Source organism: Pelophylax lessonae (genome assembly GCF_965119305.1).
Source record: "Pelophylax lessonae genome assembly, chromosome: 6".
NCBI lineage: Eukaryota > Metazoa > Chordata > Amphibia > Anura > Ranidae > Pelophylax > Pelophylax lessonae.
The window spans coordinates 61,633,114-61,651,939 of record NC_138773.1 but is presented as its reverse complement, the minus strand read 5'-3'; the positions used below and the strand labels follow the sequence as shown (position 1 = coordinate 61,651,939).

Below are 18,826 nucleotides of genomic sequence, written 5' to 3'. Positions count from 1 at the left end.
ACAGCATAGCTCCCTTGCTCACAGCACCCAAATATCCCTTTGTCCCGCTTTCCTTTTCGGTTTTCTTCTCTTTGGTCTGTTCTCACTGAGCTTGCTTGGGTTTCCTTCCAGTCTCCAAAAACATGTGAATTTACAGTATATAATGGAAGTGCGCTACTCCCCTTTTAAATCTGCATAAGCAGTAAATGATCCTATAAAATACTGCTGCTAAATTATCACCAATTGCACATGTACAAGTATGTGAAAAAGATAAATTAAACAATAATCAACCACACAATTAAATATATATATATATATATATATATATATATATATATATATATATAAATTGCCAGTGCTTATATTATATGCAGTACATGAATTCATACAGAAAATATTTGTAACAAACATTTCTGTGCTCATACAAAGAAGGCCACGGTGATAAAGGATGTATAAAGATGAAAAATGGATACGATTAAAAATTAATTAGGAATCTTCTCTTAAAAGATGCCAGTGCTCAAGGTGGTTGTTCTAATGCAATGCTAATTCACATCAATCCACTCCATGTGACTTGTGCCCACACCCCAATGGGTTCAAACTCACCAAAAGTAGCTAACCTCTTTTAGCTTATGCCAAAAAAATTCAAAGAAAGCTTTCCACAGCCATGCTGCGCATGCCTAGGTGTCCGTCACTTTATCCTATCTCTTCTCACACAGACCAGATAAGAGCTCACATGCATACAAGGGTCAAATCCAGAGGTGTATCATAGTGCAACTTGTCTTTATTAAAACCTGTTTAAAATGCTAATTAATAAAACTCACATTTTTTGTTGCCTCCCCAGCACCCAGGAGTTATCTGCCAGTAATGTAAAAGCCACTATCCGCTGCACAAACTTGAGCACTGGCATCTTTTAATAGAATAGATTCTTACATTTTTTAAATTTTATTAATTTTTTTCTTTATACATCCTTTATCACCATTGACTTCTTTGTATGAGATTATTTATGTAATAATTTAGCAGCAGTATTTTACAGGATCATTTACTGCTTTTTGGGTAAATTCACTTCATGCAGATTTGAAAGGGGAGTAGCACACTTCCATTATATATATATATATATATATATTTACCAGTCAATGTGTATGCATTGAGAAAGCACAGCTGCCCTGTGTTGGATTTTACCATTACACAGGTGTTCTAACATCAGTTACATCCAAAAACATGTGGTTGGTTAATTGGCTCTTGTCTAAATGGGCTATGCACGTTCTGCATGCTGGGTCCAAGCAATTGGGGAGGGTTGAGGAAAGACCTGGTTACCTACCTTGTAAATACATTGCCAGGAAAATTTTATGGGAATGGTTTAAAAATATCAGACATCTGGCCCATAGAATGAGGGATAGTCAGATACATCTGAACAGATATATACATACATGCATGACCTCTATTAAAACATGTAATATTTAAATCAAATGTTTCATCCAACATTAAATTTACTGCATTCATTATTTTGAAAAGCCAATATAAAGGAAGTGGTAAAAAAGGGAAACATGTTTTTAACTAGTCATTTTAATTATTTGTGGTCTAACTAGGGGCATGGCAGGGGTGTGTCCTTTGCCTACATATTTTTTGCTAAAATTTGTCTCTCTTTCCTATCTCAAAGTTGGGACGTATGTTTGCTGATTAATTAATTACTTGAATTAGTTGTATGTTACTACAGGCTTGTTACAGTGAGAAGGCATTGGTTCAAATTTCATTCTTTTGAATGTAGGTTTCATAAAAATTGGTGGATTGGGTGCTTTGGAGGAAAGGTATTTTGCTGCCATCCCATCCAATCGAACAAGCAACAGCAGCTGTGGCATTCCTAGAGAAGATGCTTTCCATTTATTCCGAGACCCTGTGACCTCTGACCTTCCATGGCCTGGTGTGTTGGTGGGAATGACCATCCCATCTATCTGGTACTGGTGCACTGACCAGGTAAATACAATTTAGATGACAGTGAAGGTGTTTATAGTGATCATTCACGATTCATTTTGCGCTCTAGAAATATGAAACAAGTAATCCAAACAACATTTAATTTTCCTTAATTTTTCCTTACTGAGGGTATCTAGTAATGGGTGCCAAAGTGTACCTGTTACTCATCTACAATAGTAAATTGCAAGTGGGCTGGGCAGGCAATAGGCAGTGATTCAAAGCAACCAGTCAGAAACATCTCATAGTAGATCTGACTATGGTAAAAAGACATATAATCAGTTGTTTTAGATCAATGGTCTTTAAACTGTAGCCCGAGGGACAAATGTGGCCCTTTGCTATCCTGTATGCGGCCCTTGGAGCACTGTTACCCACACTGATACAAGGCACTATTCCTTCCACTGACACCAATGATGGGGAACTATTCCTTCCCCTGTCACAATGATGGGGCACTATTCCTTCCACTGTCACAAATATGGGTCACTAGTCCCCCCACTGACACCAATGATGGGGCACTGATCCTCCCATCAACACCAATGATGGGACACTAGTCCTCCCACTGATACCAATGATGGGGTATCATTCCTCCCACTGATACAAAAGATAGGGCATCATTCCTCTCACTGACACCAATGATGGGGCACTATTCCTTCCACTGATACCAATGTTGGGGCACCATTCCTCCCACTGACACCAATGATGGGACACTATTCCTCCCACTGATACCAATGTTGGGACACCATTCCTCCAACTAATACCAATGATTGAGCACTATTTCTCCTCCTACTGACTAGGCACTATATCATTTTTTTACTCCCACTAACCACCAAGCCTGCGACATTGTCTGCACCCACTGACAATGGGGCAGATTCTACCTCAACTGGCCACACTCTGGTCGCCCTAAAGTCTGATGGACAGTAAACGGACCTTTGTTTAGAGAGTTTGGAGACCCCTGCTTTAGATCAATACAATTTTCAATTCCTTAATGTATAAGGCTGAATTTGGGACAAGATCAGTCCAAAAGACACAGCAACAGTGGTTACAGAAACCATTTACAGAAACACTTCTACCTGTAGGCTACACTTGCAATACCTAAATGCACTCCCCTCTGTCATAGTAAGTCAACAGGCATACTTATGTACAGCTTCCTTCTAGAGGTATGGAGAAAACTATGCTCTCCTTCCCTCTAATTGGCTAACACAACTGTCATTTAGTACAGGGATCTTCAAACGATGGCCCTCCACCTTTTGCGGAACTACACGTCCCATGAGGCATTGTAAAACTCTGACATTCACAGACATAAATAGGCATAATGGTAATTTTCGTTTCTGAACAACTGAATGGCCATAGTTTGAAGACCCCTGATTTAGAAAGGTGAGAGCATTGTACGTTTTCAACCATTGAAAGGGAAAACAAATACAATGCCACTTGAAGGTTGCTTGCCAAGGTAACTTTTAAATATACTTGAGATGTTGATGAAGGAAAGGAATCAGCCCAGAAACAAGGGCTTATGGGAAGATACTGCTCTACTGGACCAGACTAAATGTAATGCTGATGGCTTCAATACTTTTCAGTGAATTGACTAGAACACATGTACAGAGTAGACTCTCAGACTGTCTAATTTTCATACTTGTCCCAGTCAGTGACTGAGAAACAGGTCCAGCGCCACCTTAGGCGAACTAGGGCGCGCTGCCACCTAAGGTACGCAGCCACGGGCCTGGTCGTAGAAGGGCCCGGTCCGGTGACAGCAGGTGCGAGGAGTGGTACAGCGAATTCAGGAAGGTGCGGGCAGGATTCTGGATGACATCCAGGCTTCAGCTGCTTCCAGCTACCTTTCAGGAGATAGGGACTGGTACATGGGGGCACAAGAGGAACTGCAGACAGGGCACCGACCCCCCCCCCCTCTCTGTCATCGGGTGTATGGGGAAAGCATGGAGTATTTTAGGAGTATAGGGGGTGTATGAGGAATGCATGGAGTGTGCTTATATTAGATCATTTTCTGCTGCTTTAGAACATTTGCATTTTCTTTTAGGGGGTGCAAGTAGCTGGTCTTGACTAGGGAGCAGAATAGTCTAGCATCAGCCCTACTGAGAAGTTACTAAAGCCAGAGAAAGCCGCCAGGGAAATTGTATTTTTAGAAAGTGATCTGCAATGGTAGCCCCCCCCCCCCCCCCTCTTTAAAGGTTTTTGTATACTGCATTATTATTTTCTACAGTCATATGTCCAACACAAAAAGAGATCAACATTCCTGAAGACCAGACAAGTTGATACTGTGAAAGGATATGGGCTTTGTTTTATTGTCTATGCTGACTTAATAGATGAAATGGAGACTTGCATTATAAAGCTTCACAGGTTTGGGATTTTGCTAAAGACAAAAGCTGAAACTGCTCCTGTGCCTATAAAAAAGCCTGCAAATTGAAGGCTTTAAATTAACAAGTTTAAAACCACTACAGATTTACCCCAATTCTAATAGAGATTGGCCATCTCTTCATGGACATCACATATACTGTTGTAATGTAGGGAGAGCACTTTTCCTAGAACTCATTGTACATTGGAACATTGTACTCATTGATGTAGCATGAACTGTATATTGTAGATGAAATGATAGTTCATTTACACTATTCTGCAAAAATTATTGAATTTAAGTGCTGCCTGTGAAGGGTACTGTTAACCACTCAAGGACCGGAACTTTTTTCCCCCTTAATGACCAGGCCATTTTTTGCGATACAGCACTACGTTAGCTGACAATTGCGCAGTCGTGAAACGCTGTACACAAATATATTTTTTTTCCCACAAATAGAGCTTTCTTTTGGTGGTATTTGATCACCTCTGCGATTTTTATTTTTTTCGCAATAAACAAAAAAAGAGCTACAATTCTGGAAAAAAAAGCTATCACGTCTACAAACTAGGGGAAAGATTTATGTCATTTATATTTATTTATTTATTTTTTTACTGGTAATGGCGGCGATCAGCGATTTTTAACGGGACTGCGACAGATCGGACACCTAACTGACATTTTTGACACTTTTGGGGTGACCAGTGACATTACTACAGTAATCAGTGCTACAAATATGCACTGTTACTGTACTAATGACACTGGTAGGGAAGGGGCTCACACCAGGGGGGATCAAAAGGTTAAATGTGTGCCTAGGGGGTGCAGACCTGCTGATTGGCTCCCCCTCTAGCCTGGTGAGATCTCTGGTCTGCCACTGAGGTGGCAGGGGAGCTGAGCTGGTAGAGCAGGACACAGGCTCTACTGTGTCCCCCTCAAAATGCTGCAAACATTGTCACGGGAGAAGAGTGTCTTACAGCCAGAAGCCTCAAGTTTAATGTGTGCAAGGTGACCGGCTAACCACCTTAATTCTGATTTTAGCATGACTGCGGCACCCCCTGGTCCTGGGCATTAGTGAGTGTGTCTATAGAGCAGGGGTGGCGAACACGCGGCTCTCGAGCCGCATGCGGCTCCTGGCCGAACTGAATGCGGCTCTTTGGCTCTTTGCCTCTTATGGTATACTGTGGCTGAATCCCTCTGCGCGTCCGAGCGCAGTACAATTGAATGTCCCGCGCTCAGACCGTGCAGCCGCAGACGTGGCGGCCAGGGAGCAGCAGTGCGCCCGGACCCGCCCATTCTGTGACAATAGCGAATGAGAATTCGCTATTGTCACACGGATCCTCCTCCTGGCCAATCAGGGAGCGGGTCCTCCCGCTTCCTGATTGGCCGAAAGGCAAACACCGTGCCATTGGACGAGGAGGAGGCGCCGCGGGAGGACTGAAGACTCGGAGACGCGGGGAGCCGGGGACTGAAGAGAAGCTGCGTGAGGTACGTGCGGGGGATTGCTGGCACTCTGCAATCATTGGGGGCAATGTGTGGCTGGCACTCTGCGATTATTGGGGCAATGTGTGGCTGGCACTCTGCGATTATTGGGGGCAATGTGTGGCTGGCACTCTGCGATCATTGGGGGCAATGTGTGGCTGGCACTCTGCGATCATTGGGGGCAATGTGTGGCTGGCACTCTGCGATCATTGGGGGCAATGTGTGGCTGGCACTCTGCGATTATTGGGGGCAATGTGTGGCTGGCACTCTGCGATTATTGGGGGCAATGTGTGGCTGGCACTCTGCAATCATTGGGGGCAGTGTGTGGCTGGCACTCTGCAATCATTGGGGGCAATGTGTGGCTGGCACTCTGCAATCATTGGGGGCAATGTGTGGCTGGCACTCTGCGATTATTTGGGGCAATGCTGTGGCTGGCACTCTGCAATCATTGGGGACAATGTGTGGCTGGCACTCTGCAATCATTGGGGGCAATGTGTGGCTGGCACTCTGCGATTATTGGGGGCAATGTGTGGCTGGCACTCTGCAATCATTGGGGGCAATGCGTGGCTGGCACTCTGCGATTATTGGGGGCAATGCTGTGGCTGGCACTCTGCAATCATTGGGGGCACTGTGTGGCTGGCACTCTGCGATTATTGGGGGCAATGCTGTGGCTGGCACTCTGCGATTATTGGGGGCAATGTGTGGCTGGCACTCTGCGATCATTGGCAGGTCACTGCGTGGTGTGGCTCTCTGACTCTCACAGTTTAAAATTTTGGCTCCTTTTGTCGAACTTGTTCGCCACCCCTGCTATAGAGTGTTTCCCATCTACAGGGCGAATAGGCTCAACCCACAAGAGTCAACTTGTCATAATACCCATGGTTTTGGATCGGGAGGTCCAACAAGCTGTCATAGATGTGATGGTCAGGTGTCCATAGAGTTTTTCCATATAGTTTACCTATAATCCACCTCTTTGCTATCTATAGGTGATTGTCCAGAGATCTTTGTCTGCCAAGAACCTCTCTCATGCTAAGGCGGGCTCTCTCCTTGCAGCTTACCTTAAGGTGTTGCCATTCTTTATGATGGTTCTTCCGGGGATGATCAGCAGAGTTCTCTTCACAGGTATTTATTTATTTTTTTACATTGGTTAGAAAACTCTATTTTGATATGGAAATAAAACAGAAAATGAGAAAAGGAAATGTTATTGGGACAAACATTCAGAGAGTAGTAATATTAATCAGTCATTTTAACAAACATCCCTTGGCATGGCAAAAGGACAGAGATGTTGCTTTGTAAAGATATATATAATTCAGGAGTCAAAAAAAAAAAAAAAATGGCCAAGTATATGACAGTATTGCATATAAACATTTAATAATTACAGACAGCAAGTTGAGCTTTGCTGAAAAAGGACTATTTACAGAGCTCAGTAACTAAAGCTCAAATTACATACTCAGCTGAATAAGTCAGGGCAGTGACTCCTGCCCTGCAGAGAGAGAAGTTTTTGTTGTGCTCTTTAAAATAACCATAGTCCTCCTGAAATCCTGTGTCATGCCTGCACTCTGCATTAAATATTTATTTGTAAAATAAATATTTAATTAAAATTATTTTAAAAGGCTATGCAGTCCAGCAGGGAAGAACTGGGCAGAGCTAAAAATTCTGCTTTGAATTTTCTTTTAGCAGAGACCCCGTGTTGTCATTGCAGACAAGAAATTAGGAGCTCATTGGATGTCAGGCAGATCAATAGGTATTTTTCTGTACTTGCAGCTTTTTTTAAAGAGACAAATCACAGGGAAATGTGCATATATGGCAGAGATGTACTGAATGTGCTTTTTTATTTTACCCAGACATACACTTAAAGGGTTCTGTGCAATCAAAAAAAAAAAAAAATGTCTTTTAAAGGAGTATTGACTTATTACATTTTTTGTGTAGTAGCCAATCACAGTGATTTCATGTTAATGCAAAATCATAGCTAAATGTCATTAATAAGTTATCCCTGCCATATGATCATACTATTATTTTGGCTAATTTCATGTACTAAAAAAACTGGGACAAGTAGGAGTTATGACTGACAGGACACGCTGGTATATCAAAAAATGTTGGAGATCCATGGATAGTGTTAGGCCTCTTTCACACGGAGCGGACCGTATTGCGATCTGCTCCGGCACTTTTTTTTTTTTTACGGACATGGATGACACTTGTGTCATCCGGTCTGTATGTCCGCATATCATCCCATCCATTTGCGGATGATATACAGACATAATGTATGTCTATGGGATTGCGGATGTCAGCAGATGACACCACTGACATCCGATTTTGCGTCCTTTAGATTTTTTTAAACGGAAGAAAAATAAGGTTCTCTTCCGTTCCAAAAAACGGAACAGAACTGAAAGGACGCAAATCGGATGTCAGCGGATGGTCATCCGCTGACATCCGCAATCCCATTGCGGATGTCGCAAACGGATGGGGTGATATACGGACATACGGAACGCCCGTGTGAAAGAGGCCTTAGGGTCATAATGCATGTCAATGGGATTGCGGATGTCAGTGGATGGTTTGCGTCCTTTCCGATCAGTTCCGTTTTTTGGAATGGAAGAGAACCCTTTTTTTCTTCCGTTTAAAAAAAAGGAACGGACGCAAAAACCGATGTCAGCGGTGTCATCCGCTGACATCCGCAATCCCATTGACATGCGTTATCTCCGTTTATTATCCGCAAACGGATGGGATGATAAACTGACATACAGACAGGATGACACAAGTGTCATCCGTGTACGTAAAAAAAAAAAGTGCTGGAGCGGATCAAAAACGGTCCGCTCCGTGTGAAATGACCCTTAGTGTGCATACTCGTATAATCATTGTAGTTTATTCCACTGGCTATGTAAATAATTCCTTCATGCAACTATTAACAGATGATGTGGCTTGTGCAGATCCCGAAATCTGCAAGTCAATCTGTGGCAACCCTTCCGGATGCTCTGATATCGCATACCCCAGACTTGTTATTGAATTACTGCCAACAGGTAACAAAAATTTGCCAATATATACATTTTTTGTCTCAAATACATACATTAATTGAAGGTTTGTGAAGTAAACATAACATAAAATTGTCAATATCTCCCCCGAACCTCCAATTAGAATCAGACTGCCTCTTGACACTAAGGCTAGAAAAGGCACAGAGCCATATACACCAACAATGTACAAACTAGCAATTACTAAAGCATTTGCATCACTTGGCACAATCATTATGTTGGTTGAATGTTTTCATGCGCAAAACAAATGGTTGCAACAAAAACATTTCTTTGTTCGACATATGCGGCAACCACGCTGAAAATATCATGGCCCTTCTACATCCCCTCAGTTTGACTTATGGGGGGGCTATTTAAAAAACATTTGTTGCATGCATGTCAGAGGCATTTATGTAAGATGAACGAAATGTCCCATATTTTTTCTTAGTGTATAATGTCTGTATCTTCAGCTCCATCTACCGGCCAAAATGTAGTATCATTTTCTCATAGAGGTGCAGTGGGGGGTAATTATTTGATCCCCTGCAGATTTTGTAAGTTTGTCCACTTATAAAGAAATGAAGGGTCTATACTTTTTATAGGGGTATTTTAAATACAGACAGAATATCAACCAAAAATCCAGAAAAAAACATAAAACAAATGCTTTAAATTAAGTTGCAATTCAGTGAGCAAAAAAGTATTTGATCCCCAAGCAAAACATGACTTGGGGAAGAAACCCTTGTTGGCAAGCACAAAGGTAAGACATTTCTTGTAGTTGGGTCACCAAACGTGGCGAGTCAAGTTAATGCCAAAGAGCTCAATTTTGGTCTCATTTGACCACAGCACTTTCTCCCAATCCTTCTCTGATTCATTTAGATGTTCATTGGCATGACTGAGTATGTGCCTTCTTGAGGAGGGGGACTCGTCAAGTTTGGAGGAAAAAAAATTCTGACTATGACCCTAAGAACACCACCCCTACAGTCAAGCACGGAGGTGGAAACATGATGCTTTGGGCTGTTTCCCTGCTAAAGGTACACGTCTGACTTTTCCACATTGAGGGCTAATGGACAGGGGTATGTATTGTAAAATCTTGGAGAACCTTCTTCCCTCAGCCAGAACAATGAAGAAGGGTCATGGATGGGTCTTCCAGCATGATAATGACCCAAAACATACCGCCATGGCAACAAAGGAGTGGCTCAAGAAGAAGCACATTAGGGCCATGGAGTGGCCTAGCCAGTCTCCATACCTTAATCCTATAGAACATTTATAGAGGGAGCTGAAACTTCCCATTGCCAAGCAACAGCCAAGCAACCTTAAGGATTTAAAGAAGATCTGTAAAGAAGAGTGGACCAAAATCCCTTCTGAGATGTGTGCAAACCTGGTAACCAACTTTAAGAAACAGCTTACCTTTGTGCTTGCCAACAAGGGTTTCTCCTCCAAGTACTAAGTCAGGTTTTGCTTGGGGATCAAATATTTTACTCACTGGACTATAACTCAATTTATAACCTTTATATCATGTGTTTTTTCTGAATTTTTGGTTGATATTCTGTCTCTATCATTTAAAATACGATAAAAAAAAAAAATATGATAAAAATGATTGAACATTCATTTCTTTGTATTTGGGCAAACTTAAAAAATATGCAGGGGATCAAATAATTATCTTCCCCACTATATATTGGAAAATTAGATGGAGCTGGCAATGCAGGCATTAATGTCTTAGAACAGTGGTTTCCAAACTGCAGCCTTGGGGTCTGATGTGGCTCATTGCTTTCTTTTATCCGACCCTTGGAGCTCTCTTCCATCCACTGACCCCAACAAAGGGGCACGTATATTTCCAATGACACCCACAATGGAGCACTATTCCTCCCAATGACACTGATGATAGGACACATTTATTCTCATCGACACCAGTGATGGGGCATTATTCCTCCCAATGAGACCAATGATGGAATACTATTCATTCCAATGACACCAATTGTGGAACACTATTCCTTCCAATGACACCAACAATGGAACACTATTCCTTCCCAATGACACCAATGATGGAACACTATTCCTTCCCAATGATACCAATGATGGAACACTATTCCTTCCAATGACACCAATTGTAGAACACTATTCCTTCCCAATGACACCAATGATGGAACACTATCCCTCCCACTAAGACTTATGATGGGGCACTATTCCTCCCACTGATATCAATGATGGAGCACTATTACTCCCACTGACACCAGTGATGGAGCACTATTCCTCCCACCGATACCAATGATGGGGCACTATTCTTCCCACTGATAAAAAATAATGGGGTACTATTCCACCTACTGATACCAATGATGGGGTACTATTACTCCCTCTGATACCAATGATGGGGCAATATTCCTCCCACTGATACCAACGACGAGGCATTATTTTTCCCAATGACACTAGTGCTGGAACACTATCCCTCTCACTGACACTAATGATAGGGCACTTTTTCTCCCACTGATACCAATGATGGAACACTATCCCTCCCACTGACACTAATGATGGGGCACTATTCCTCCCACTGATACCAACGATGAGGCCCTATTCCTCCCAATGACACCAGTGATGCAACACTATCCCTTCCACTGACACTAATGATGGGGCACTATTCCTCTCACTGATATCAATGATGGAGCACTATTCCTCCCACTGATACCAACGATGAGGCCCTATTCCTCCCAATGACACCAGTGATGGAACACTATCCCTCCCACCGACACTAATGATGGGGCACTAGTCCTCCCATTGACATCAACGATGGAGCATTAATTGCTCCTACACCAGGACATTTTCTACTTCCAGTGACCACAGCCTGGCCCCCCTGAAGTTTGAAGGACAGTTAACTGGCCATTTGTTTAGAAAGTTTGGAGACTCCTGCCCTAGAGAAATGATGGGACATTTTGTTCAACTTGCACAAATGCTTCTGACATTCATGCAACTAATTTTTTATAATAGACTCAAAGTGTATGTCCAGCCAAAAAAATGTTTTTTACTAGTTTTGGATAGAGTGGGGAAGGATTATAACTCATATTGGGTTTTTAAATCTGAAGCTCTGATTACCCTCACTTTTTGTCCTGCTGTGTTTCCCCAGACAAAAAGTAAAAGAAAGTCTGAAACAGGAACACAGCCAAAAATACAATCTGACTCAAGTTCTAGTCTCCCCCTACTTTACTAAAGGAAAGCATTTTGGTAAAATACCAACTGACAGAAAGGGACTCTAACAGAATCCCACTAAAAAAAATGACAGAGGTTCTAACCCTCCCCCCTCCATCCAAAACTAAGGAAAAAAAGTACACTTTAAAGAGGAATTTATACTTTGCCCATGAAAAAATCCCCTTCTCCCTGGCCCTATGTCCCTCATCCTAACCTATTCTCCCTACTCCCCTGTGACAATAATGGGGCCTAGCAGTCAATGGATAGGTCAAATCACAATTGCATAACCAAAGGAGTGACATCACTGCTCCCCCTAGTGTGCCAACACCACTGATTTCAGCAACGGGAGAGGAGGGGGGTCAGGGGGCTGTTTTGCAGGGATATCGTCACTTTTTTCTGGGTGGGCAAGGTGACACAGCATCTCTTTAAAGTGATTGTAAACCCTTACATATACCCAGTGAAATGACTGGCTTCAGGTGATACGCAGAGAAGAAACAAATCCTCTTACATAAGTTGTGTCTGTATATCTGCAGTCTTCATTCAAAGTGCTGAATTTTCAATCTTGTCTGAGAGTTCAGAAAGCAGGGGGCAGAGAGCTGAAGTTACACTCTACAGAGCTCAGTGAGGAGAGCTCTGAGAGCTGATTTGAGGGTAGAGACCCCCCCCCCCCTTTCACACAGGAACAGAGCTGAGGCTGTCAGTCAGCTAGAGGTCCCTTCCTGTCACAATTTTTCTCTTGGTGTCAGGCAAACTTGTCAGAAGTGATTTATGCTGATAGCAGAGGAACGAAGCAGCAGACAGAAATAACACTGAAGCCCCGTACACACGTACCGATGGTCGGCTTACAAATGTTCCTCTTTTCTCCCCGGGATGTCGGTGTCTGCTGAAAAGTGCAAAGACAGCACAAGGACAGCACAAGAATTTTGTCCGCCGACTGCAGAAGTGATGTCATGTAATGGTTAACTTTCCCTGTGTTTTCTATTTTCTGAGCATGCCCAGTCTTGCAAATCTGCGGTCTGTCGGCCGAATTGTGTACTGACAGGCGAACAATCGTCCGTTCTGGTGTCGGCATACAAATATTTTCATGTTTGCACGAAAGACTTTTGTCCGCGGATTGTGCGCAGACATCTGTCGGAGGCACCATACTAACACGCGTACAATCGGCAGATCCTTCGTCCACCGACGTTTGTATGCCGACGATCGGTACGTGTGTACGGGCCTTTAGTGCTCTTATTTGAGACACATACATAATAGAGGTTTACAACCACTTTAAAAATAATCAAAGACTGGTCAACAGAATGCCCATGTGTGCTTTTTAGCTACAATTAGCATATACAAAGTTGAATGATCAGATTGACACGTGTGGGCACCATAGAGAGATTGTATAATGTGTTATTGTTTACAGAATGCAAATGTAGAAGAAAAAACCAGATGCTGGAACTGAACACACATACAGAGAAGTGTATGAATTGATGGAAATGTACACATTTATCATAACCTATATTTTTATTCATAACACATTTGTCATCAGCAGACAAGTGAGGAGACCTTTCATTGGGTGACTGTGAAGATGTCTAACTGTCCGACTCTCCATCTGCCTTCACTTTTAGGGTTAAGAGGTCTAATGATGTCAGTTATGATTGCTGCTCTCATGTCCTCACTGACTTCCATTTTTAATAGTGCAAGCACCATTTTTACCATGGATCTGTGGCGCCACATCCGCCCGCGCTCTACCGAGTTTGAGCTTATGATTGTGGGAAGGTAGGGTCCTGCTACATAGCTATTTGTTCATTACTAAAGGGCGACTCACTCTTTTCTTTTACAGTATTAAAGTAAATCAGTCATGGGAAAAATGCCAGGGCTGTCATTGCTGACTTCCTTTTGAAAACGCTAGCTCCCTGGCTGTTTCTGGTTTCAGTGCATTCTTAGTCTTGGAACAAGTTCTGGAACAACTAGTTATATAACAAGCACACAGATAGGAAGTCTTTTTTCCCAGGTTTATTAAGAGATAGCCAAAAGTACTTATGTGGCCACCTGGGGGCGCAGGGAGAGAATGTGTGTGGGGTGATATATGTTATGTGTCATGCCGTCCCCAAGTATACTAGTACAACAAGGAAGACATTGGTCCCAAATGGGGTTTAAATACAGCACGCACAAGGATAGAGAATATTCACATAAAAAAATCAAAAATGTTTGTTATATATATTAAAAAGAGAAGCAGGCTGAGTACAACAATATATACTTCAAGCCCTAATAAAAACATACAGACTATTACAGAAAGCAACAGGGTCCAATCATCTGTGCAGCAACACAGTTACCAAATCAACTAGTCGGTGTGGGATTAGCCAGTAGGATAGTGATTCGGAACAGGTAATCCCGTCATGTTTCAAAATCTTTACGTGATTTCTTCTTCAGGGGAAAATAGCACAGAGATGTCCTGAATATGTCTTTAGAGGTCAAGGTAGAAGTAATATCAAATTAATTATTGGGGTTAAGGGGACTCCTCACTTGGAAGGGGACCAATATAGAGTCGCAGCGTATATAGATAGTACATTTCTGATGGTAATTAGGGGGCCAGGTTTTAAACTCAAGACCCAGGTATATGAATATAGTGCCATAGAGAAAGAAAAGAAATGATATCCTCAAACACGGTATTTTTGTGGGGTACAGGTGGGGTCTGTAGAGAGTCATGCCCCCCCCCCCCAGGCGCCCCTCAAGGATCATCCAACGAGGCGTAGGGCGGCATAGGAAAGTCCCCCAGGAAGCTAATCCCGCAGACATGTGCTCAGTAGAGCCCAGAGTGGGTGATCAGCTCAATCCCAAATGATCAAATGGTAGCCTGGCCATCCTTGAGGGACGCCTGGGGGGACATGACTCTCTACAGATGTTGGATTTTGATTAAAGTGTTACCTGGCAATCCTGGTCCTGTTATAGAGTATCACATGTCTACCACTTTTGCTTCTGCATTGTTACGCTGCAACATACACCTCTGGTGGGGGATACAAGCAGCCATTTTGACACACATTTGGCAGGCATTATCCACGGTTGATCCACACTAGTGATGTACCACTAATATTGGAGCGAGCACATATCGACAGGAAGGATCTGGAGGAGATAAGAAGCACTGGGAAACGAAAAAGAATAAAAGAACAGTAAAAACAGTATTTTTAGGGGAAAAAAAAAACATACAGACTATCTGGGCACGTGTCGTGTTGTATTTCAGAGTAAGGAAATACAACAAGACACGTGGCCACTCACTAAAACTAGAGGAAAGGCGGTTTAACCTTAAAATGCGTAAGGGGTTCTTCACTGTAAGAGCGGTAAGGATGTGGAATTCTCTTCCACAAGCAGTCGTATCAGCAGGGAGCATTGATAGTTTCAAAAAACTATTAGATGGGCACCTTAAAGACCACAACATACAGGGGTATACAATGTACGGTTAAAAGCAAACACACACACACATCATAGGTTGAACTGGATGGACTGATGTCTTTTTTCAACCTCACTAACTATGTAACTATGTAACTATGACAATTACTTATCATACACAATGCTAGCACACAAAAACAGGATTAGATCTCTTTTAAAATGTTTATCTCTGCCTCCTGTGAGTTACTGCCCTATGTTTGTGTCCAGTAAATGTCTCTAAAGTTGTATTCCATGTTTGTGTTATTCATTTCCAGAGTGTTTGTTCTGGTGTTGGTGGTTGTGTCTATTCTGTGGATCCCTCTGGTCCAGGCCAGCCAAGGTGGCCAACTCTTCATATATATCCAGTCCATCAGCTCCTACCTGCAACCTCCTGTGGCTGTGGTCTTCATAGCTGGCTGCTTTTGGAAACGTACTAATGAGAAGGTAATATCACATTAGGGATTGACCTATTATCGGCAAAGCCGATATATCGAGGGCCGATTTGCACTTTCCCTGATATATCAGAATTGGCCCCGGAGGTTACCGATATTGCCGATATTTCGGGAAAGTGCTTGTACCAGAGTGATGCCTGCTAGAGGCATTAACCCAGTGCCGGCATCCATAGCCGACGGCCGGCTGTCTTGTAATGACAACCGATGTGGCTGAGAAGCCGCTCGGCTGTCATTACAAGGAGCGGGAGGGGATGTCCCCCCCTCCCGCCTCCTTCCCCGGCTCGCCCGGGTATCCCGTCCCACGGGAGACCAGGGCAACCTGATCCTGATCCGGTCTCCACTTTCGGGTACTGGCGCCAGATTTAAAAAAATTACAGCATTCAAAACAGCCAAACTTGGCATTTTGAATGCTTTTAAGTGCAGAGGAGGGGTTTGGGGTCTTTTAGACCCCCAAATCCCTCCACAAGAGTACCTGTGAAGTAAAAAAAAAATGTACGAAAATATCGGCCGATACCGATACGCGATGACCAAAATATCGGTATCGGCAATGAAAAAACGATATCGGACGATCACTACATCACATATTAAAAAATTAAACTGGATTAATATGAGGTAAAAATAGACATTTATTTCCACTACTACAAAAATGGAAAGAAAAGGGAGATTTGTTGCAGGATGGTACAATTTTCTTCAAAAAAAAAAATATCTGTGTTCACATATGTCTGTTTGTTCTCTACGTCCAATCACAAATTTTGATAAACTGTTTTTGTGTTCTATTCAGGGTGCATTCTGGGGGTTGACCATAGGCTTAGTTGTAGGCCTCATCCGTATGGTGCTGGATTTCGTATACCCAGCACCACAGTGTGACCAGCCTGATGTAAGGCCAGGAGTGGTGAAATACGTCCACTATCTCTACCTGTCCATGATATTGGCACTGCTGACCCTCATCGTGGTGGTGGTTGTCAGCCTATACACAGAGCCTCCTACTAAAGAAATGGTAAGAAGGTATATTTAGGTGCTATCTTCTGTTTTTCCCATCTGTTAGTCCTATTAATCCCATCTGTTAGTCCTATTTGCAGATAGAAGGAGTATCTCCTAAACCTAAATGAAAACTAATCATACACTATATGGTCTTAAGTTTATGGTCACCGGACCATCACACGTAGCAAGACACAAAAACACATACCTATATGGCTAAAAGTATATGGACACCCTTCCAAATGATGGAGCTAAAGTAGTTTCCAATGAAGGGTGCTGGTAATGCTACATCATCCAAAGAAATTTTAGACAATGAGTGCTTCCAACCTCGACCTCAACCCAATTTAACACCTTTTGGATGAATTAGAAAGCTGATTGTGCACAAAGTCTTCCTATCCAACATCAATGCCTGACCTCACTGATGCTGTTTTGGCTAAATGGGCATACAGAAGAGTGCAGGCTGGTATAACCACTGATATAGAGCAATTCCCTATTAATGCTCATGGCTCTAAAGAGGATGTCCAACAAGCTCATATGGGTGTGATGGTCAGGTGTCCACAAACTTTTGGCTATATGGTATACAAGCTGGTTTTGTAAAAACAAATTATACATTTGTATGTTTTTCTGGGGTTGATGAGCAAATAATATATGGTGGTGTAGAAACCAATGTATTCCTATACAAGTTACTTGTCCTATAAATTCATAGAAGAACACACAAACTGACTATCAAAAGAAAGATCTATTTTGTCCTTAGGTTAACTGCTGTGAACTTTTCATATTTAGTGAAAATTTGGATATACTGTACATTAGCAGGGGTGCAAGGATGCCATGTTACACTCATTAAATCAAGTGATTAGAGCAGGCAGACCAGAGGGACTGGTGACATTTTCAAGACATCAAGCTGTATAGTTGTTTCATTAAACTTTCCTGCTTCATCTCAGATCAGTCGTCTTACCTGGTCCACACGTTACGATGAGACAGAAACTGTCCATGAGGTGACATCCTCTGAGACCTCCTCCCATAAAAGAGACAGTGTGGTGGAGAACAATGTGGATAAAGCTGATTTAAAATCTTCCGATGGGATCATTGATGATTCAGCAGGTATGTCTAAGGGAATTCATTTTTTTAAAGGACTTGTATTTCTACTAGAATTAGAGCTACTACTTTAGAGGTCTGTCCATCCAAAAACAGTTTTTTATTTTGGGTCGGGGTTGGCAGGTTTATTCATCCACTACCAACTATAAGTGTATCTCAAGCTGAGACCTAAAGTGGACCTGTAGCCAGGCCATGGGCAGACAAGTAATTACACATTCCTAACAAACAATACATTTGTTTTAAAACAAGTCTTCACTGACCTCTATAGCTACAGGAATGGTGGAGCAATTAATTGACAAAGCTTAAAAGAGAAACTGTGAAGTCCTCTAAGCATGGTCTCTAGGCAGCTGTATCTCCCCTTGGCTCTAATATATCAGCCTTCCTGCTCTGTTTGCATTGAATATTAAAAGGCTGAAATGTTGCTGAGCCACTGCTGGGAGGGTTAGCTGGGAGGTGAGCACACGGAGATGAGTTGCTTTAGAAATAGTAAAAGTGCTTCTGCTATATTTTTTTATAATGGATTTCTCCACTTTACCTGCAGCTACAAAGGTCAGTGAGAGCTTGTTGAGGGATTAGAACATCTGTCAGGTTTTTATTGCCGTCTGTGCCCCCATTAGGGAGATTTACCCTCTCTATTCGTCCTGTTTACCATTATCATTGAAAGTGAAAGTAAGTGAAAATCCAAAATGTTAGGTTGTCCCCAGAAAAGTAATAGAGGGGAAATCTTCCACTGGGGACACTGATTCAAGTGACTTGGGGGTCCCCAAGGAATTCTCTTAATTTTCAGGGATTTCCTTTCACTTCTTGTTTGGATATGGGACAGGAAGTGTAGGAAAATCTTTGCAATGGGAAACAGAGGTTCTATCCAAAATGAAAAAAATAGTTTTGCTTATAGTAGGGATAGACCAATATGTTTTTTTCAGGGCCGAAACCGATATATTGGTCACAACGTATTGGTATCGGCC

At 42.5% G+C, this 18,826-nt stretch overlaps 1 protein-coding gene across 2 annotated transcripts in view; it reads left to right on the top strand.

Moving 5' to 3' along the window:
• Nucleotides 1–18,826, top strand: part of SLC5A11 (solute carrier family 5 member 11) — a gene marked incomplete at its 5' end in the record, with an annotated part of 77,553 nt that overhangs the window by 56,184 nt on the left and 2,543 nt on the right. For both annotated transcript variants that reach the window (XM_082261988.1, XM_082261987.1), the window contains 7 exons: nt 1,745–1,950; nt 6,742–6,877; nt 8,662–8,769; nt 13,539–13,689; nt 15,612–15,780; nt 16,570–16,785; nt 17,708–17,867. In XM_082261988.1, coding sequence (XP_082118114.1) covers nt 1,745–1,950; nt 6,742–6,877; nt 8,662–8,769; nt 13,539–13,689; nt 15,612–15,780; nt 16,570–16,785; nt 17,708–17,867 — 1,146 coding nt within the window. The remainder of the gene's footprint in view (nt 1–1,744; nt 1,951–6,741; nt 6,878–8,661; nt 8,770–13,538; nt 13,690–15,611; nt 15,781–16,569; nt 16,786–17,707; nt 17,868–18,826) is intronic.